This window comes from Lutra lutra, chromosome 6, assembly GCF_902655055.1.
Source record: "Lutra lutra chromosome 6, mLutLut1.2, whole genome shotgun sequence".
Lineage (NCBI taxonomy): Eukaryota > Metazoa > Chordata > Mammalia > Carnivora > Mustelidae > Lutra > Lutra lutra.
The window spans coordinates 137,093,204-137,115,800 of record NC_062283.1 but is presented as its reverse complement, the minus strand read 5'-3'; the positions used below and the strand labels follow the sequence as shown (position 1 = coordinate 137,115,800).

At 40.0% G+C, this 22,597-nt stretch overlaps 1 protein-coding gene across 3 annotated transcripts in view; it reads right to left on the bottom strand.

Moving 5' to 3' along the window:
• The window catches only part of DSE (dermatan sulfate epimerase), a 108,254-nt gene that overhangs the window by 54,316 nt on the left and 31,341 nt on the right, over nt 1–22,597 (bottom strand). For 2 of the 3 annotated variants that reach the window (XM_047733103.1, XM_047733104.1), the window contains exon 2: nt 4,807–5,275. In XM_047733103.1, coding sequence (XP_047589059.1) covers nt 4,807–5,275 — 469 coding nt within the window. Of the gene's footprint in view, nt 1–4,806; nt 5,276–22,597 lie in introns of those variants that run through there. The other variant, XM_047733105.1, reaches the window with a different exon arrangement.

Below are 22,597 nucleotides of genomic sequence, written 5' to 3'. Positions count from 1 at the left end.
CTCAGCTCATTAAGTTTTCTTCAAGTGGCTGCATATTTAGGTCTCATCAAGCCTTTATATAAAATACAGAGCCAATATAATAAAATACTCAGTTATATAAAATGCAACCCTTTATATAAAATACAAATCCTAGTTCTCATTTGGAAGACGAGATCTATAGAAGACCAAAAAAAGGCTATTCATTCAAAGGTTAGAGACATTTTTGGTGGTGCTGAAAATGATTTGCCACTTTATATCTAAGTTAAAATGACATCTTTTTAAATCTGATTTTTAGACGTAGGCTAAGAACAGGCTTAAATTACTGTTAATTTTCCTGTTACGAAGAACATATGAGCCTTAGCAGAAGTCAGAAGAACAAAAGAATGTGTGAGCAAGGTCGGGGCATGTCTGCAAAGGCAGACCCAGCACACAGACAGGACCCATCTTTCCGTGGTGCCCAATCATCGGGGGGAGAGATAAACACAAGTGTAACTCGAAGAGAAGAAAGTTTTGCATGCTGCTGTTTTCAATCACTACCATCCTCACGACCAATCTTCCAGATCTCCTTTCTACTTTGTGGTACGTGTCACATAAAATGGACATAAAAAGCAGGATCAGTGTATCAGACAACATTTTTCTTTAACTTTTCTTTCACAATGGCCCAAGAGCCTTAAATAAGTCAATATATAGATGTTACCTTTTAGCTCTTCTCTTACAAAATACTCAAATGAAATGAACCATATTAACAAATTTGTATGCACATGTATCTCAGATGTACTACTTTTTAATACCAGACAAAAGACACATCACTGTTACATTCCACTAAGCTTTACTCACTGGCCTTCCCATCAGATTCTTATATACATTAAAAAAGGGCCCTTGGGAGCATCTCTGAGCATTTTCATGGAACAAAGCCAAAAGGGAAATTTTGTGAGTTAAACAGATGTTCTAGTTTAGAGAGGCATTGGAACAAAGATGAATATAATCTCCAAATAAATCCCCAAAACTATTTCCTTTGAGCCCACATATACTAAATGATAAGCCAAACAGGGTCTAAATATTGAGTAAATAACAGCAACGCTACTTATCGTTAATGTCATTATTCTTATTTACTGAAGGCTTACTAGGTGACTGGGACTGCACCGAATATTTCCGTTACCTTGTTTAATCCTCCTAACAAGACTGTGAGGGAGATACTGCTGCTGTGGCCACTTTACGAATCAGGATGCTAAAGGCACAGCCCAATGAAGCACGTTTGTCTGAAGTACCACAGCTGAGGAGTGGAGAGCTGGGAGTCCAATCCAGGCTGTAATAAGACTCTGGAGTTAGGGGTGCCTCGGTGGCTCAGTGGGTTAAGCCTCTGCCTTCAGCTCAGGTCATGATCTCAGGGTCCTGGGATCGAGCCCCGCTTCAGGTTCTCTGCTCAGTGGGAGACCTGCTTCCCCTACCTGCTGCTCTGCCTACTTGTGATCTCTCCCCCTCTGTCAAATAAGTAAATAAAATTAAAAAAAAAAAAAAAAAAAAAGACTCTGGAGTTAGCACTTCTCTACCGCACCAGAGTGCACACAATACAGACCTTCGTTTATTAAGTCATGAATGAAACTGATGACACCACTCATTAAGTGATCCTTACACTCATTTCCGAGAAGAGCGCACAGCCCTGGCTTAGGTTTCAAATACCCAAGGCTTGCACTCCTCACTCTAGGGGTGACGTATACAATTTCTTGGCTATTACTGCATCTTTAAATCCCTGGTATCCAGCCTAGTTCATGACACACAGTAGATACTCAATAAAAGTTAGTTGATTGAATAACTGAGTGAACACAATTTCGTCATTGGTTTTAAAAGGAGTAGAAATGCCATTCAAGGAAAATGGCAAATGTATTCAGTCTGATAAAGCCATTGCAGGAAGCTTTCTAAACAAATTTATGATATTAAATCTTTGGTAAATAAGAGCTAGTTCTTTTTTTTTTTTTTTTCCCACTGAAACTAGTATAGGTGAACTATATCCTAAGACAGTGACAACATCCACAATATACTTCTCTGTGCATTGTGGGAACATATGAATTAGATGATTTAAACAGACAGCTGAATTAGAAAAAACATTTAAGTTGACAAAAAGTGATTACTTCAACTATAAATCTAAATGAAAATACAAGAATCTAGGGGTTGGGTGTGGTAGCTTCTAAAAAGGTAAAATTTCCAGGGCACCTGGGTGGCTCAGTGGGTTAAGTGTCTGACTTTGGCTCCAGTTATGATCCCAGGGTCCTGGAATCGAGTCCCGTGTCAAGCTCCCTGCTCAGTGGGAGCCTGCTTCTCCCTCTCCATCTGCCCCTCCCCACCACTTGTGCTCTCTCAAATAAATAAAATCTTAAAAAAAAAAAAAAAAAGTTAAAATTTCCATAAAATCATCTAAAAGTAGAACCTAGTAACAGTACTTGCCAAGACAAAATGCTCCAGTAGCTCCACTTTTTCTGCTAAGATCACTTCTGGCACTAGAAAGCAGATGTAAAGGTAAATTTTCCATTTCTGACATTCAGCTTTAGGAGAAAGAGGTCAGCTGTTCAGCTCTATTAAATCACAGACTGGCTTCTCAGGGACCAAATAACACAGAGTTAGACCTATTTTTATCAATGCTGTCATGAATGAAGTACTTAGTCTTCTGGCAAATTTATACATACCTCTAATAACTAGTAAATCTCAACTTGCAGAAACTATATGGAAATGACCAGTTTTGTTCGAAGTTATTTAATATTCCCTTCTTTTATCCTAGGAGACTAATCCTCTCTAATGATAGCACTCATCCAAGTTGGTATTTATACTCCTGAATGCTTTATATTGTAACATTTGCACTGGTTTTATATAATTCTCTCAATGTTATTGTATTTGTGTTTTTAAAAAATCTCTATGAAACAACAGTACTTCCCAGTTATATACTCTGCTATGAAGTGAAATAGATGGCTTTTTACTGTAACTCTTCTCTGGAACATTTTCATCAGTATCTTATTTAACTTGTCTATCTAAAAAGGGACTTTAAAAGAAAAGTAGCTCTACAGGCAGTGGAGGTCTTTTCCCTAAAAGTATGTAATGGTTGCCATTTTTAACCAATTACAACCAATGTCAAGTAATTATAACATTTGATAATATAATCTTATAACTCAAATATCAAATAAATTCTCATACATCTTTTATTTTCTTTCTTGATGTCAAGAATAGAGTAAAATCAATTAATTAGAATCAAAATCAGAAACTATTGCATAATGGCTCAGTTTTGAAACAAACGAAATAAAAATGTTTTCAACTTAAAATATTATAAACTTCAAAATGATTATACATATCTACAGCAAATTTTTTTTAAGATTTTATTATTCATTTGAGAGAGAGAGAGACGAGAGAGCACAAGCAAGGGGAAAGGTGGAGGTAGAGGGAGAAGCAGGCTCCCCACTGAGCTGGGATTCCCAGGACCTGGAGATCATGACCTGAGCCCAAGGCAGATGCTTAACCATCTGAGCCACCCAGGCATCCCACAGTAAGTCTTAAAAATTCAGCTCTGTGGGCGCACCTGGGTGGCTCAGTCATTAAGCATCTTCCTTCAGCTCAGGTCATGATCCCAGAGTCCTGGGATCAAGCCCCACATCAGGCTCCCACCTCAGTGGGAAGCCTGCTTCCCCCTCTTCTACTCCCCCTCGTTGTGTTCCCTTTCTCACTGTGTCTCTGTCAAATAAATAAATAAAATCTTTAAAAAAAAAAAATTCAGCTCTGCTATGGATTTAATGGCAAGTCTTCCATAATCTTCTTCACTAAGAAATTTCAGAAAAATCCTTCAAATTCTATAAGCAAATAGCATTTTTATCATTTTGGCAGAAATTTAGGAAAGATTAAATTTTGTTATCACATTGACAGAATTCAGAAAGGTTGCAAAAGACCATTCTTCACTCCTATGATATGTGTGATGTCACACATCACAGCATTAAATGCATTCACTGATTTTTCTAAGCATTTAAAAATAAGCCCCGTATAGCCCTATAAAGAAGAAGCTTCTGTAATTGTAAAACGGTATTTCATAGAGTTTGTAATTTTTTTGGTGCAATTGTACCATAAATATGTATTAAAACACAATTTGGTTAAGAATACCCACAGAATCCCTAATCAACCCACCACCCCATATTTTTCTGGAAGTAGGCAGACATATTCATTATGAACAAATAAAATAAATTTAAGCTAATCAAAAAGGGACAGCAAGTTTGCTTCCAAATCTTAGAACATCTGAAGATAAATTACTAAGTAGTTAGAATCCCTCACATAATTATACAACAGGTTTTCCTGCAGGTTTGGGCAGTTTGGTAGTTACTGGATAGATCTTGTTTATAAATCGCCAATTAATCCTATCACAATTCTTTTTAGCTCCTAATTGTCATAAAATTTAAATAAATCTCAATTAGCTAAAAATCTCTTGCTGGCAGAGGGTTTTAACCACTTGGGGGACAATAAGAGCCTAACACCAGAGGGACCGTAACATATGCTTGTTAAACATGGAGGAAAGAATTCTCAACAATCAAGATAATAGTATTTACTCAACACAGCAAATTATGTTTTCTTTGGCTGGGTTGTATCTAAATATTTTCCTGCTAACTTTAAACAAGGACATGACTGGGTCTTTTCAAACTATGGGCCATTCATAAGCCACTAACACCACAAATAACAAGGAAGCCCACCCCTTCACTCACACACGCATGTGAAAATCTGGCCTCTAAGATTTCATTGTGTATAGATTCCTTCTTTAAATTGCAGAGTTAATACAGTAAGAAGAAAAAGACAAAAATCTACCAACTAGGCTGAGCTGCCATCCTCTCCATGTAGTCTTTGGCCATGTCTCGGGCTTCGATGTTCTCAGGATACAGCACGCAAAACATTGCCAAGGCGCCCAGGTTGTTGCCATAAATTTCATTCCAGCGAGCGCTATAGTCCTTGGGGTCCCAAGGAGGAAGATATTCCAAGGGGCTGGACAGCATGGTGTGCACAGCCTCGGTGAGCCGGGCGGCAATGTGCTCGTGGGAGCTGGCCGCCCGAAGCTGGAGCTCTGCTACCTCTGCCCTGGAGAAGTACAGCATGGGGTGGCTGTCATAGTTGGCATTGGTGAAGGGAATCATGACTTCTGGGTTCTCGTCGGTGATGTAAGCCGACACAAAGCAAAACAAATATATGAAAAACACACTGGGAGCCCCCCGTGTGTGAGTCCTCATCGTGGCATCAGATCTCCAAATCTCCCAGGCAGCCAAACCATCTTCGAAAGATCCTACAGGAGGAAAAAGAAAAGGGGACGTCAACAGGGGAATAGGACAAAGTAGGAAAGACAACCTTGCTTACTAGGAGAAGGTCTAAATATTAAAAACTAAAGCTTATCAATTTAGATTTTTTTAAAAAAACAAAAATTTGAACTAGGAAGAGACTTACTAAAACCTAATAATTTAGTCACAGGAATAAAAGATACACCATAAGGAATACGGTCAATGATATTATAATAGCATTGTACAGTGACAGACAGTAGCTATACTTAGGGTGAACATAGCATAATGTACAAACTTGCCAAATGTCTTACGTTGTGCACCTGAAACTAATATAACATTGTATGTCACCTATACTCAAACAGGGGTGTCTGGGGAGCTCAGTTGGTTAAGTGTTTGCCTTCAGCTCAGGTCATGGTCCCAGGGTCCTGGGATTGAGCCCCACGTGGGGTTCCCTGCTCAGTGGGCAGTCTGCTTTTCCCTTTCCCTCTCCCTCTGCCTCTCTCCCCACCCTTCACTCATGTTCTGTCTCTCTCTAAATAATAAAATCTTTAAAAAAAAAAAAAACAATAAAACTACACTCAAATAAGAAATCTAATCATTTTATTGATGAATTAATCGAGTAAACATGATACTTCAGACATGTATTCATTGAGGAAAACAGAACTTTGGACTTGGGGAAACCACATAATATTTGCTCATGCTGGGAAGACAAACTCTCCTTGGCATTTTTCTCATATTTTGTAACTCAAGAAAGTTTACATCTTATGGTATTTTTTTAGACATTGATATGAAAACCACAATAGCCAAAAGCTGGTGGCGAAATCTTGTCTGGGAATCTGAATGGACATTGGGAAAAAAAGAGAGGATCCTGTCTTAATTATAGGCTCCATCACTCTGGCTTCTTCAGGCTTCCTAACACTCTACACTCTGAAGCAAGGATTAGGATGAATACAACTGTAAGAGTGCAAGCAGACAAAATATCATGAGTAAGTCTATATCCTCTTTGTGTCAGCAGAAGGTGGGGACAGAAAAGACAAAAGCAGGGTAACAGACAGCCAAACCCATGCATTCCCTGGGCTGACATCAGCAGGCGTGTATGGAAAAGCCAGACAAGGGGCTGCCGGGACTAGAAACGGACAGGGCTTCATTTAGAAAATAAAATCCCAGAATCAAAAGGCTGAAATAACACGTGTGCATTCTCCCCTTATTATTTGAAACCGCTGTCTACTTGTTCATTTTGCGTATGGGATTTTGGTGTTACTCGGTAAGTCAGATGTTGAAACCAAGCTCGTATTTTCTTAACTGCTTAACTTTCTTAAAAATCCTTTTTCCAGTGGCACAGGTTAAAAGAACATCTTTCAAATACAAGGATATTTAAAAAAAAGAAGAAGAAGAAGAAGAAAGAAAGAAAACAAAAAAACAAAAAACCTCAGCCTGGTCTATGTCCCACATCTGGGATAAAGCAAGCATAAAATCCCCCAGAGGAAAGTAAGGGAATTCTTAAAATTCTTCAGAGGGGAAAGGTTATAGGAAGCAGACCAGAAAAAGACAGTTTTATGTAAATAATGAACAGTAGTTTTCAATTATTAAAGAGCGAAACTGATGAAGAAAAATCAGCCTCCCCAGCTGAACACAAACTATTTTTCTAAGGAAAAACCGCCTTGTCACATTCACAAGGAAGAAAAGCAAAGATATAACATACACTGGAGATCGGTCCCTATTCTCAACTTGCTGTATCTCCAACAGAAAGGCAATATGCCATTACTTACGGATGTTGCCATTAATTCTAGTATTCTTTGTATTTCTGAATGTGTTTTAGACTCTTATATATATATAATATGAATATATATGAATATTATATATATAATATGAATATATACGAATATTATATATAATGTGAATATATACGAATATTATATATAATATGAATATGTATGACTATTATACATATAATATGAATATACATGACTATTACATATATATGAAATTCAAGGGCAGCAATTTTACAAAGCATTTTTTTTTTTAAGAATTTATTTATTTATTTGACAGAGATAGATCACAAGTAGGCAGAGAGGCAGGCAGAGAGAGAGAGAGAGAGAGGAGAAAGCAGGCTCCCTGCTGAGCAGAGAGCCCGATGCGGGCCTCGATCCCAGGACCCTGAGATCATGACCTGAGCCGAAGGCAGCGGCTTAACCCACTGAGCCACCCAGGTGCCCTACAAAGCATTTTAGATGTATTTCAAGAGTCAAACATATTAACAAAAAATTGGTATAGCCATGCTAAATAAAATATATAAAATAAAAATACTTCTTGGACTGTACTCGTATTATGTCTAGCACCCAAAGCTTCCAGGCGGCTGGCTAGACCCTTCAAGGTCAGAGACCCGGCCAAAAGAAATAGTCCTCTGTGGTTCTGAGGGGGGTGTGGTCTCTGGCAACACAGAGACATGACTGGGTCGAAAGTAATGCTGGGTCCCAATACCCCCACCCTCCACCCCGAGGTTTATTTTTTGCTCTTTTCATTTTGAACACTCATATGAATAATTAAAAAAAAAAAAAAAAGCCTGCCTATATTAAATGCCCCAAAGCCTAAAAGCGGATGTAGTTATCAATGCAATTAACATCGTGGAGGTTTTTTAGGCGCCCAAAGTGAGGATGAATTGGAAGTTTCTCCTTTAACTGACCCCTACATGAAGAGTACAGAAGATCTCTACTACTGGTTTTTGAATGTGTAGCTCACGTCCTAGGTGTATGTGGGGAGGTGAGCCACATTGCTTCCCATGGCGTAGGTCACGCCTGAGTATATTTAAACAAGAAAAGTTGCTCCTGAAGCCCAGAATCTCATTACCATGTTGGTTTGGGAATCACGCCCCCTCCATATGCCAGCTGTTAGTGAAACTTCCCTCCTTATTGCTTCAGATTCAAGTGAGGGTGTCAGGGCAGCAAGGCTGTGAGCTACCGCACATTCAAAACCTAAATTCTTGTTGGGATACCACATGGGGCAATGCAGACCCCACAGAAATTCCACAGAACAATCAGGCACACAGACAGCCTGAGAAGAAAGGGTTGTAGCGTTCATCATGTCACAGAGTGTGTTGCCTTGCTTTCATACTGCCCTCAACTCACCCTGCCTCCACTCTCTTCTGAGATTAAGGCCTTTGTTGATCTATCCAAAGAGTTCATTTCTTTGGATCTAGCACAAACCTGTATCACATGGAACTGTTGGGCTTTTTTTTTTTTTAAAGATTATATATTTATTTGACAGACAGAGATCACAAGTAGGCAGAGAGAGGCAGGCAGATTGAGGAGGAAGCAGGATCCCTGCTGAGCAGAGAGCCTGATGCGGGGCTTGATCCCAGGACCCTGATATCATGACCTGAGCCGAAGGCAGAGGCTTAACCCACTGAGCCACCCAGGCGCCCCTATTTGGGCTTTTTATATGCTGTGCCTCACAGAAGGTGGGGCCGTAGCTTCCTCTTTGCATCACAGGACTTAGTACTGTGCTTCACAAGGAAAGGCCACCTCATAGATGCTGGATGAACTGAATTAACCCTTGGACTTAGGCGCTGGCAGGGTAGATATCGTCACTAAAATGAGCAAGGAGAAAACGTATTCCCCCTTATTTGAAGCCAAAGCAAGTCTGGAATTTTTCAGAAAAAATTTCTGCTAGTAAACTAATAGAGGTAAATACTCACAAGGCTAAGAAACTTCTGTAGCTTAAAAGCAAATTTCAAAGAAAGAAAAGAAAAGAAAGGAAAGAAAAAAAAAAGAAAAGAAAGAAAAGAAAAAGAAATTAAACTTCAAGTTTAGCTCAAACTTATTTTAAACTGGTAACCTAAAGGGAGACACCTGCCATCTTAAATCTGTCCAGTAAATCACCCTGAAAAGCCCCCACATTTCCAGTCTTTGGATTTCCCATTTTACCCTTGGCATTCTGCATACCACTCTGTAGAGAGAAGAGCTGAAGTTACATGAAAGGAGAGATTCTCACGATCATTTTAGGTGGGCCACAGATGGACAGGTTTTACGCCAACTTATTTCAATGGGAAAACCATCACTGGTACATCTAACTGGAGATTTCAACAGAAATCTAAAATATATAGTTTTTGTTTAAAACACATTTACATTTAAAAGTTAAAAAAATGGATAGGGCAAAAATTGTTGAAAGTAGTAGCTGAATGACTAAAGTTTGGGAGATGCTGAAATGCTAAGTGAAACAATGGCCTCTGAGTTTACCAGAAGGGCCAACTCTGACTCTCCCACTGCCCCACCACACACACACACACACACACACACACACACTCACACATGGAACAAGTCTGTACTTTCAGATGTCTGTGGGTGATCTCTCAAGCCACTCTCCCCCTAGTTCATGTGTTGCAGACACAGCGGAGCACTGCTGGCTCCCTTAAATCTTTAGGGTGCACTCAGTCCAGTTCAAGAGCATGGCATTTTCAACATGGCAACATCATGGGCAACTAACTGCCCATATGGTACTTGCCACTAATATTTCAGTTTACCCATAATTCAATTCTCAGGTTGTTTCTGAATGACTCATATGGAGCCTCATTTCCCCTAAAAGCCTTTTCTCTTCTCTTCCACTATAACACAGTAGTTTTTGTTATCATTCTTCTGTCTCACTCTACACAGCTCCGAAAGCAAAACGTTCCTAAATTTTCACCTAATCAATGAGTACAATATAGTCATTTACGAATTACCCTGTCACTACCAGATAATTGAGACAGCAATTTGATCAACCCCCTGACTGAATGCCCAGCCCGTCTCTGCAGCAGTCCAAGTTGGACAGTATGTTTACACCAAGCCAAATATTACAAAAAGTATTTAACAAGATGCCTGAATTCTAATTATTTTAAGTAGGTCCTCACAAAGCAACAATAAGCCTAAAGTTATTTTGCTTTAATCCTGGTTCCAACAATCCACTGTAGCTATTATGATTGCTGACACACAGAAATTTTGGTGAAATGCTTTTCACATATTTGATCTTTTACTTTATGATAACTTGATGTGACAAACAGTATTAATAGTGTCTACTGATACTCTAACAATATCTTAGAGGAAGAACTAGAACCCATGTCTTAAATCCTAAGCCAACATTCTCTTCTTTAACCAAATTTTTAATAATACTCAGTGACATTAAAGTTTCCATTTTTGTCATCCTTACACAAAGAAAGCACAGAAAGAATATATTCAGAAGGAAAAGAACTGAAAACTATTAGAAACATCAAGTTTCAAAATGAAGTAGGTTTCCAAATGGTCTGGGACTATTTATAAATGAAACACATGGTAGCACAAAAGTTCTTTCAATTTCCCTGGCTTTAGAAAATACAGAAAGCATAAGGATTGAAGAATGACCTTACCCTGTAGAAAATAAAACATGTTCCAAATTAAGATGGATTAAAAATGCAGTTACAGCATGTGTCAAGTCCCAGGAGCACAGCATTATGATTAACACTGGGCACGGACAGAAGAATAAATCCTTGCTTTGCTGTCTGCTAGGTTTGATCAACTGACTCCTGCTCCCAAAGTCTCCATTCTCTCATCCATAAACCAATCCCAACTTCACAGGGTGATTAAATATTATGTGATGCACCTAGCATAGACCCTGACGTGAAGAGCTCTATAAATATTTTTAATAAAAGGGAAGAAGTTTCAGACACGCAAGTATATTAACCTATCCATAAAATTTTTTTTTTTTTTAACGAAACTGAATATTATAAGGAAAAGAAGGGGAATCACAGGTATTAAGTACTGGGCAAGGTCAATGTCACTTTTTAGAAACTCATCTGAAACTCAAACACGATGCTCCTGACTTTTTAAGACATCATTCATTAGTAAGCTCAACACTCACTGGAAAAGAAAGCATAAAACCCTTGAGATTTTTCAAGTATTTGCCAGGAGTTTTGCCCTCAAAGAAAAGAATAATGATTAAATAAATGGTATCTGAATTTGATTGCCTCCCAAGGCCCATAATTCGTGGGGTATAAAAGGTGACTGCTTCTTGCTGTGTTCTTTCAAAAGGCCCAGTGATACAACAGGGGCTGGAAAATAAAATCTCTGGCAGGAGAGTGTTTCCTAGCGATAAATTTATATGACTGAAACGCTACATGAGTACTTGGGAGACATCTGCTAGCCCTGCCTGAGCTGATAAGGTAAACAGTTGACTCAGGCCATGTCATCAGTATCTCAGCTGATCATCCTGGACATGCTATCCAATATTAATAAAACTAAAACCCTCCTCCCCGAACATACATAGAACCACAACGTCAGTTGCCTTCATTGATGAGAAATACAACTATCAAGCAGACTGGGAAATATTTTCTGGCTTCATCAGAAAACCACACAGGTAGTGAAATTATTTGATAATTGCCGGGTGAGGGGCCCTGGGCTTGGGGCAACTCAACCAGTCAAGAGCACCGCCATGACTTGCTTGAAAGGAGGCTGTGCTATACCATCTGTCACAGATGTCCTTGGGATATCATTAAAAACAAAAATTTTTATATTGAATTGTAATGATATTTAGGAAAGAGCAAAATGTACACACCCCACAGCTCCTGCCACCACCCCCGCCGATTTTAGCTCGAGAGTACATGTTTCTGTTTGCCCAAGCCAATGGAGAGGCCCAGTAGCCAGCTACCTGATTAGGACAGCTAAAGACTTCCCACACTAGAACTGGATGTGCCTGTATCCATGAGGGGCTAAACCAGTCCTGCAAACCAGACAACAGAATGCCCCTGACCTTGGATCATTTCCCTGGAAAATGTATAGGTGCTATAGAAGTTAGCAACTATGACTCCATTGAAAACCCAAGTTCCCTCATCTTCAGGCCTCCAGTCAGGTTTCAGGCAAACTCTGACGCCCTGAGAGGACTAACATATACCTTCACAGAGCTGCATATTTCCTTCTCTAACCTATTTTAGGATTTAACTCTCAGAGAAATCTATTTCCAAGTATTTGAGAACCATCTTGCTGTGGTCTCACACATACTACTTCACTGTTTCCACATATTTTAATGAAGGGAAGGTACATATTTTTAAAGTTCTCCTTACTTTTCTATTTCAATTTTATTAAATGTATAATTAGGATCCTTTTTTTGAAAAATAATTTTACCTCAATATCAAAATAAAACCTTTTATGTCCTTGGTAAATTTCTGTAGTGAAATAAATCTAACATTATTCTTACATACATCAAATCCTAAGAAAACATATGGTTTTGGTACTACACAATCATTTGCTAAAATTATATTCCCTGATGTGAAAAGCCTGTAGACTCAGCCAAAAAAGAATATTTTAAAAACCATGGGCTCTTAATCAAAATGAAAAGTCCCTTTTACTGAGGGTTTATTGTTTTCCTTATTTAGGGTAAAATGAAATATGTCTCCCCAAAAAGTCATTTCCAAAACAAAATCCACAATATGAAATTATAGCATATGGAACCCCCAAGAATTTACACACACTACTGAGGGAGTAATTACAACCTTGAACGCACACAGCAAAACCACACTGTGTATAATAATGGTACTCACCACCTTCACACTCAACATTGGAGAAACTTTAAGTTAGGTTTGTAAGTTAAGTGCAGCTCTGTGCAGTCCAAGACCATTTCTATATTGTTCCTGGGAAAGTTTTTTGTGAAAATAACACATTTTCTGACAATGTAATCCGAAGCTCACTTCTTTCTAGACCAACAATGAACACTATATAACTTCCTTCTATGAGAAGAATGGTTAACCTAAATTACGTTTAAAATGAAGGCTCCATCTCCCATTCACCAGAGGACTACTTGAGTAAGTAATTTAGTGGCTATCAAACTGAAGGCATCATTTCGTGGTAGAGCTCTGCCTGGTGTGCATTACTACAAAACTAAGAACCATTAAGATCCAGCTTTGGGGGAGCCTGTGTCGCTTAGTCAGTAGAGCATGCGACTCCTGATCTTGAGATCATGAGTTCAAGCCCCATGTTGGGCATAGACGTTACTTTAAAAAAAAAAAAAATAAATGAAGGTATTACCCAAAAAAAAATTAGATCCACTTTTTGAGAGAGTGACTGTCTTACAGAAAATAGGAAGGAAGTAAAATCTGCTCTTTCATGGAGGCAAAGAGAAAGCAGGGTAGAGGTGAGGAGGAGAAGCTACAAAGTCACTGAGGAGATCAATGAAGCAGCTAATTTTACCTATAAAAGGTCTAAATGAGAAAAATGAAATGGTTGGTTATACTTTCTAAGCTCTAAGTAAATACTAGTTTACCTAGCAGTCTAACAAGTGAACACCTTCTAATTGGTACCTCTTTATTACAATTTTAATTGATCTTCTTAATGATGGTGTTAGAATACAATATGCTCAAGTATTTTCAATTTTTTTAATTCTGGGGGCACCTGGGTGGCTCAGTCAGTTAAGTGCCTGCCTTTGGCTCAGGTCATGATCTCAGGGTCTTGCAATCAAGCCCCACATTGGGCTCCCTGCTCAGCAGGGACTCTGCTTCTCCCTCTCCCTCTGTGTTCTCTCTCTCTCTCTCTCCCTTGCTCTCTCTCAAGTAAATAAGTAAAATCCTTAAAAAAAAAAAAAATTCTGGGGGGTGCCTGGGTGGCTCAGTTGGTTAGCCATCTGCCTTCAGCTCAGGTCATGATCCTGGAGTCTTGGGATTGAGTCCCACATCCTGCATCTGGCTCCCTGCTCAGCAGAGAGCCTGCTTCTCCCTCTCCCTTTGCTCCTCTCCCTGGCTTATGCTCTCTCTCTCTGTCAAATAAATAAAATATTTTAAAATAATACATAAGTAAATAAAATGGTTAAGAAATTTTTTTATTCTGATACTATTTTCAGATAATATAATGTTCAATATAATTAAGTGTATTTCTTTTTGGTATTCCAAAGCTTTTAAAAAGTAGTAATTTTTTAAAAGATTTTTTTTTTTTTAATTTATTTGTCAGAGAGAGAGAGAGAGAGCACATAAGTAGGGGGAGCTGCAGGCAGAAGGAGAAGCAGGATTCCTGTTGAGCAAGGAGCCTGATATGGGACTTCATCCCAGGGTTCTAGGATCATGACTTGAGCTCAAGGTAGACGCTTAACCAAGTGAGCCACTCAGGTGTCCCTAAAAAAGTAGTAATTTATGCACATTAAGTTTTCCAATGCATTGATTTCCAGAACTGGAAGATCAATTTCCCATCCATGTCAGGGGTAAGAATTTCTTGTAAATATTAATTAATTAATTCAGCTACGTATTGAGAAGCTATTAAATATAGGAACCCTGCTAGGCATAGTGATAAAAAGTAAACAAGAAAAATTATGCTCTGCTCTTAACAATTATAAGATAAAAATCTAAGAAAATGATTTTTCTAAGGGTTTTTTTTTTTTTAAGGATTTATTTATTTGAGAGAGGGTGCACATTCGTGGGAACATGAGCAGGGAGAGGAACAGAGGGAGAGAATCCCAAGCAGACTCCCCATCAGTAGTGGAGCCCCACATTGGTCAATCCCATGACCATAAGATCACAACTTAAGCCAAAATCAAGGGTCAGCCACTCAATCAACTGAGCCATTCACAAGACCCTGAGCTGGTTCATTTTAAACTTTAGAACTTGTATTACTCTGACAATAAAAATGATTAGGAATTCTCCCTTAGTTTAATGTAATTTATTTAACTGACTATAGCTGGCCCCAAAAGAAAATTAACAATTTTTTTTTCCTCACAATTCTTCTAAACAGTAAGTAACCACAAATTCTCTGGAAGGTTCAACAAAACCAGCTATGGCTTTCTCAGCAATAGCTTTAACCATGAAAACACTTTTCTGGTATTACTGGCTAAAAATATAAAGCATAGAAAAGAAGATAAAGAGAATGAAGCTAGTGGCTAAATATAACTTCATATAATTTCAAACAACAGTTAAACAAAACCATAAATAATCATGAAAACTAAAGCACAATTTTTCTTCCTGCCATAGATCGACAAGGGCAGACCGGTGACGTGGCTAAGAGAGCTCATGGGGGGATCAGAGTGGCTTTTGTTACCTCTCTGTGACTTTAGACAAGCCAACTATCGATACCCAGTCCCTCATTTCCAATGAAGATGAAAATAGTATTCATCTCATATAATGGTTGGGAGATTAAATGAGATAACACTTACACAGCACTTAACACCTTCTGGTTAAGACTTCCCCCAAAATGCTAGTCATCACTGTTCACCTCAGAACATGATTAGTGGCTGTGGCCACAGCCTGGAGCCAGACTTCCAAGGTCTGAATCCCAGTGCCACCACAGCCTTAGCGAGGTGCCTGTTTTCCCTAAGTAGACTGGATAAAATAATACCTTCCTGGGCGCCTGGGTGGCTCAGTGGGTTAAGCCGCTGCCTTCGGCTCAGGTCATGATCTCAGGGTCCTGGGATCGAGTCCCTCGTCGGGCTCTCTGCTCAGCAGGGAGCCTGCTTCCCTTCCCCTCTCTCTGCCTGCCTCTCTGTCTACTTGTGATCTCTCTCTCTGTCAAATAAATAAATAAAATCTTTAAAAAATAATAATAATAATAATACCTTCCTGATAGGGTTTCTGTGCTCTTCAATTTGCTGATACACCTAAAACATTAAAAGGGTGTCTAGGACTTAGAAGGTGCTCAGTAAGTACTAGCAGTCATCCTCTTCTCAGAGAAACCAAGGTCAGTCCAATGGAGAGGAAGTGTGCCATGACACCAGGCGGAAGCGCTCACTAAACTATCACACGCAGAATGTTATTTTTAAAATAGGTACAATGCATTGTGTGTTCAGAACCTAGCAGAGTCATCGGGAGCCTAAAAATATCAAATAATTTTCACAAATACAAAGTATCTGCAGCCAAGAGGTTTCTCCTTCTTCCTTCTCAACAGCACATTTATAACTTTCAGGCTACATATTCCAAGTAGCTGAACACATCTGAAAAAGAAAAGAAGTCTTCAATCTATTTCTTCATCAACCAATATTTATATAAAGAAATAAAGTTTTCTGATATACCATAATGACACATACGTGTTTATAGTCAGAAAAACATCCTACAGGGGCGCCTGGGTGGCCCTGTGGTTGGGCGTCTGCCTTCAGCTGGAGTCATGATCCCAGGATCCTGGGATCGGGCCCCGTATCAGGCTCCCCGCTCAGCGGGAAGCCTGCTTCTCCCTCTCCCACTCCCCCTGCTTGTGTTCCCTCCCTCGCTGTGTCTCAGTCAAATAAATAAATAAAATCTTTAAAAGAAAAAAAAAATCATCCTACATATAGAAACACCAGTCTTGACAAAATTTAAAAGATGAAAAAAAAAAACTGAACCTAAATGTAACTTAAAAAAATCTGATGTTTGACTGAAGTACTTTTTCTACTTCCCCTAAAAGGCAATACACATTAACTTTCAGTTGGTAATGTAACTCCTAGAATTTGTAGATAAAACTACCTGTAATTCTATAACCAACTCTCCCCCCTTTAATTTTTCTTTCTTACCAGTTGTGATAGCTAATTTTATATGTCAATTTGACGGGCTATGGGCACCCAGATATCTGCTAAACTTTACTTCTAGGTGTGTCTCCAGCAAGTGGTTTCCATAAGAGGCTAGCATTTGAATCAGCAGACTAAATAAGAGTAAAGGGGATTGTTCTCTTTGATGTGGGTGAGCCTTATTCAACCCACTGAGGGTCTGAACAGAACAAAAGATAGAGGGGGAATTCATTCTTATTCCTGCGCACTCACTCTCTCCACACTCTCTGCCTGCCTGCCCGCTGGCCAGAGCTGGGCCATCAGTCTTCTTCTGCCCTTGGGGTTACACCGACACCTTTCCTGGCCTCCAGCCTGCAGAGCGCAGATCATAGGACTTCTCTGCCTCCAGACTAGAATGAACCAATTCCTCTGCTGCAGGGTCAACTTGAAGGCTCCCTTTCTTCCTCTCCGTCTCTTTCCTGATTTCAGTCAACACCACATGTCCTTGTAGGTCAGGTCCCCTGCTCCTCTAGCCCAGTATCTGCAAACCTCCATGGAATGAGCCATGACATCAATTACAGATTCTCAAGCTATGGACTATAAAACACTTCACCTCTCCTTTGTAAACTACTCAGTGTCACTCATTTATGAATTTAGCTAAATCTATGTATATTTGGGGTACATCCTGATATCATTCTCCTCCAGGATCTGGTCCTATAGGGTTAGCCTCTGATAATGACTCTAGGAAACACTAATACCATCCTCAAGGTCCTACCATGCTAACCACCCTATGCAGGAAATGGTAGGCCCACCACTCAAACCCTGCAAAATTTCTAAAAAAGGCCTGTTCTATTCTACCAGATTCAAGTTTGTTTGTGTACCTGCGGCCTCAGGCTGGGTAGTACCAGCATGACCAGATGGTTTATACTAACGGTGTGACTGATGACAAACTCCTATCTTTACTCTGAGGGGCTAGACTCGGAATAGCTGGTCAGTCATGTGGGTGCTGCAGGTCTACACGAATGGAGCCTAGTAAAAGCCCTGGACACCAAGGCTGGGGTGAGCTCCCCTGGCTGGCAACACTTGGCATATGTTGTCACATACTGTGATCAGGAGTGCCACTCCACAAAGAGAGGAGACCGGAGCCTGTACCTGGTTTCTCCTGAACTCTGCCCCACGTACCTTTTCCCTTTGCTGATTTTTTTTAAAGATTATTTATTTATTTATTTGACAGAAAGGCAGGCAGAGAGAGAGAGAAGCAGGTTCCCTGCCGACCAGAGAGCCCGAAATGGGACTCGATCCCAGGACCCGGAGATCATGACCTAAGCCAAAGGCACAGGCTTTAACCCACTGAGCCACCCAGGCGCCCCCCTTTGCTGATTTTAATCTGTATCCTTGGCTGTGTCAAACCATATTTATTCATGATTAAAACACCTTTTTGTGAGTGGCTTCTAGTGGATCACTGGGTCTGGCAGTAGTCTTGGGAACCCCCTCCCCAGTCTTCTTTTTAGTCCAGTCATGTAAATTCTTATTAGAAGTGCAAGTCTTGCCATACAACTGGCCCCATTAGAGAGTACTGGGATACTATTCACCAAATCTTTTTTTGGTGCTCAACTTTTGCTATTTTTCTAGGATTTATCCCCAGAAGAATGATTCTGTCCAAGGATCCTGCTGTTGAAGCAAAGGACAGAGCAAAATATACAGTACGAGACTTAGAGATGGTCTCAAAGTTGTAGGTTATTATCCAAAAAAATGAAACACACAGATGTTAGGCAAAAGGCTTAAAAGAGTTTCATGGGAAAGTAATTTGCTGGCATTAAACCTACATTTCCAGCTTATTCAATCAAAATAAAAATTTCATGTATTGGTTAAGTGTATATATACATTCATGAGTATGTATACGGAGTATATTTTGGAGAGTGATACTTTTCTCTCTATAATGAAGCTCTTTTTCATTCCTTATTTATATTCAAGCATTCTTCCATTTTTCTAGTCTTCAAATACTCACCAATGACAACATTTAAGTTTTTTTGCTGCCTTTAACATTCTCAAACATTTTTATATGCACTTTTTTCAATTCTCATTTTTGTCTCACAGATCATGGTTCTTTGGCACCAAAATCCCTGAGTACTTTCCAAACGTCCTCTTATGAATCATAATCAAAACTCAGAATACCACAGCTTTGGTTTGTAAAACAATGATACATACATGTAATTAACGAAAGACACAGGCACTGTCTTCTCGGGGCTTGCCCGTCTCAGTTACTGGCAATCAACCCTGCCAGCAACTGAGGCCCAAACTCCCCCTCCTTCCCTTACCCACGCTGTCTCCATGTCTAAACCATCAGCCAATTCTGTTGACTCCACCGTCAAAATACATCCAGAATCCAGACGCTTTCACCACTGCCATAACGCCTAAGCCATGCCATGTCTTGCCGGAATTACTGCAAAAGGTTCCAAACTAGTCTGCCTGCCTTCACCCTTACCTCCCAATGGCCTGTTCTCAACACAAGAGTCGGAGGCATCCTTGTTCAATTAAAATTCAGGTTATGTCACTGTTCTGTTTAAAATCCTTCAGTCGGGTGCCTGGGTGGCTCAGCTGGTTAAGCAGCTGCTTTTGGTTCAGGTCGTGATCCCAAGGTCCTGGGATCGAGTCCCACTTCTCCCTCTCCCGCTCCCCCTGCTTATGCCTGCCTGCTCTCTCTCTGTCAAATAAATAAAATCTTTAAAAATAAATAACTAAAGTAAAATAAAATAAAATAAAATATCCTTCAGTAGCTTCCCATCATTCAGAGCAAGAACCAAAGTGCTTACAATTACTCTTAAGGTACTACATGGCCTGCCCGTGTTGCCTCTCTGCTTTCTTGACCTCCAACTCTCTCTTTCCCCATTCTAGCCATGTGGCCTCCCTGCTCTCCTTGTATTCATGGGGCGCGCTCACTCCTCCGCCCCCCTCCTCAGTGCCTGTGTTCTTTCTGCAGAGAATGCGAACCCCCAGACACCTACGTGGCTTGCTCTCTTGCTTCCTTTAAGTTTTTGTTCAAACGTGACTTCCCCAGCAAGGCTGGCTGTTACCATGTTATTTAAATCAATCATCACCATTCCCTAACTCCCTTCCAAGTTTTACTTTTCTTCATAATACTTATAACCTTCTAATCTACTACCTAATTTATTATTTCTCTTGTCTGCCTGGCTGCCCCTTCTAGAAAGCCAGCTCCATGAGGGCACTTTGCTTTCTGCTGTATCCCCAACATCTAGAAGAGTGCCCGAGACTTAATAAATATGCAGAGTTTATCTACTGAATGGATTCACTAATGTGTCAAGATGTTAACCTTTAAAAACTCAGAGATAACTATACACATAATTATATAGCTATATTACTATAACTACATAAAAAGAAGCAATAAAAATCTCTGTGTACCAAGACAAACCATTTGGAGGTAAAATGGACTACAATGTTTGATCCTTTCAAGGTTACACTTTACTGACAGCTGCCACCATACCCACTGCCTTCCCAACCCTCCCTCAGACACAAAGCTCTCACTGTATCTGCCCCAGGCTGCAGGGGGCTTGCTGTGCCCCCCAAGTCTTGCCACATCCTTGTTAATGTGCCTGGCTCACCTCAGATCACACTCCACGTCCTGAGTATCCCATTCTGTTTCCCACGGTCCATAGATGGTTTTCATGGGTTTTTCTCTAGATCCTTCTCTAAAGGCCACCACAAAACTTTCAGCCCATTTCACACTGGATTAGACATTCCGCCACTTTTCCCACTATTCCTGCCCAGACCAGCCAGGCCTCTCCCTCTGCTGGACGGTTGATTGTCTGGTGCTAAGACATTTATTAAAGTTGTTCTGTTTTGAAATTTAGAGTGATTCATGTCTTCACTTTTAACTGTATTCCCAAAGATTATTATTTAATGGTTTGGTATAAGGGCTTTATTAGTGCTATTTGTAAATTTAAAAAAAAGAATTCCTGGACTGATAACATTTCTTTTAGCCAGGAATTCAAAAGAATCTGGATGCTCTCTAATGAATTATTTTTCATACACCTATTCTACTCCTATTATTTTGTGCTAAATATCTTATTATGGTGAGTTTTTATAGATCTATAAAGTGTTACTAGCCAGGAAACAATCTAAAGAAAAGCTTTACTAGACTGCTGGAAACTATGATCACCGTGCAGAACAAAAGAGTAACTCCTGGCCACAGATCTGCAGGCCAGAAAAAAAAAAGTGTCCTGACAAAAATACCCCAAGTCAGAGCCTGAAACATGGCTAGATATTTACTGTTTGTGTCTGTATGTCCAAGGTCATGCATGCTTCACTGGATGTCTTGGTGAATCAACGGTCTCTATGTTGCACTGTCTGTAGCATCCTACTCTGGGAATGTTAACCTGTTCTCTGCATCTCCTACTCTAGGCACACACTTCTCATCTCACCTACCCATCTCACCCAACCTCTGCTCACAAGCAGATTCCACCTAGTTATTTCTTTCGTTCAAACTTGATGGCATTCTCTTCGTGGAGCTGGATGCTGGAGAAAACTCCTTTTGTGCTAAGCTTATTTTCTAAACTTCCTTCTCGTGTAAAAGAATGTGGAGGTAAGAGGACCACCTGAGTTAAATGAGGTAGGGAACCAGGTGTCACTTAGGCTCCTTCCAAATTAACAATTTTATAAAGAAACTGTGATTCTTTCAGTGACTCTCTGTGCTCAGCTGTGCTCTCTGGGAGGCCAAACCTCATTCTTTCCAACCTGCAAGGGAGGTAAAGTGAGCCTTTTTGATTCCTGGGGCCACCCGTTGGTTCTCTCAGTAACTCTCCTGGTACATTTGCCACTTGAAATCCCCACTTGTGGATGTACTCTTTTTAACCATCACAGGCAATTTCTATTGCTTGGGGATATTTCTAATGTCCTCAGTAACTTAGAAACCTCAACCATAGTTGCCCATACCACCTCGATTCCAACAAAAAACCTGAGAGGCCTCCACTTCTATCTGACCTCAGCATATTGGCCCGCTTACTCACCTTCAATCGACTCTTCAGTAAAACCTTTACTGTTGATACTTTGGATTTTTACCTCTTTCCAAAAGTATTCAATTCTTCCTTTATCACCTATACTATGGACAGTGATCTATCATCCAAATTTATTGAGAAGACTGAAATTATCCACTGCAAGTAAAAATATCCCTAAACTTCTCTGAATACCTTTATCTCCAATCTCCAAATGGAAAGAAGCAAAAGACTGCTATTTTGGGGCACCTGGGTGGCTCAGTGGGTTAAGCCGCTGCCTTCAGCTCAGGTCATGATTTCAGTGTCCTGGGATCGAGCCCGGCATCGGGCTCTCTGCTCAGCGGGGAACCTGCTTCCTCCTCTCTCTCTGCCTGCCTCTCTGCCTGCTTGTGATCTCTCTCTGTCAAATAAATAAATAAAATCTTAAAAAAAAAAAAAAAAGACTGCTATTCTGGAAAGAAGAAAGAAATGAAAAGATTCCTTCAGGAGACAGGGATACACTGATATCTCAGGGCTCTCTGTGACATGTCCATCATTGCAGCCGTTCAGGGAATGGTGCGGGTCCAGGCAAACAGCAGACAGAAGAACCAACGAGAGCTCATTAACTGTTTCTCATACAGACCTACAGATTCCTCCCCTTTTCCACAATCCTTCTGGCACACCGTGGTCATAGTGTGGTAGACTCAAAAGATCGGACTTGGAGTCTGCTACAGGTTGAACTGTGTCTCGTAAAAGTTCATCATGCAGAATCCGAATCACCCACCTCTCAGAATGTGACCTTACTTAGAAGCAGGGTTGTTGCAGATATAATTAATAAAGAAAAACTCATATTGGAGTAGGATGGGTCCCTAACCCAATATGGTATGTTTCTAAAAAGAGAACATTCGG